Here is a 421-nt window from a genome sequence, read left to right on the forward strand (position 1 = left end):
CCCCTCGACCTGGGTGCCATCTCCACCACTGTCCCCAAAGCCATGGCCAATTCCCTCTGGGACACCAGGGACATCTCCTACACAGCACGTGCTGCACAGCTCTTCTTCGTTTTTTTTTGTTTTGTACTAGCAGAGTTTTGTCTCCTCACTGTCATGTCCTACGACCGCTATGTTGCCATCTGCAAGCCCCTGCACTACGGGACGTGCTGGGGCAGTGCCCTGGACCAGTTCTTCTGTGAGATCCCCCAGATCCTCAGGCTCTCCTGCTCACACTCGTACCACAGGGAACTTGGGCTGATCAGAGGGTGCTTTTCACAGCATTGTCCCAGCTCTCATTGAGGGCTCCGCAGGTTTCAGGGTCAGCACCTGCGAGCGCAGCTCCAGTGGAAGCTCACGCCGGAGCGTTTTGGCATCCGCAGGC

At 57.5% G+C, this 421-nt stretch overlaps 1 protein-coding gene across 1 annotated transcript in view; it reads left to right on the top strand.

Moving 5' to 3' along the window:
• LOC104493154 (olfactory receptor 14A16-like) overlaps positions 1 to 305 on the top strand; it is a gene marked incomplete at both ends in the record, with an annotated part of 5,575 nt that extends 5,270 nt beyond the window's left edge. The window contains one exon of the mRNA XM_010135784.1: positions 101 to 305. Coding sequence (XP_010134086.1) covers positions 101 to 305 — 205 coding nt within the window. The remainder of the gene's footprint in view (positions 1 to 100) is intronic.
• Between the last annotated feature and the right edge of the window lie 116 nt (positions 306 to 421).

Source organism: Buceros rhinoceros, unplaced genomic scaffold (assembly GCF_000710305.1).
Source record: "Buceros rhinoceros silvestris isolate BGI_N320 unplaced genomic scaffold, ASM71030v1 scaffold3615, whole genome shotgun sequence".
Lineage (NCBI taxonomy): Eukaryota > Metazoa > Chordata > Aves > Bucerotiformes > Bucerotidae > Buceros > Buceros rhinoceros.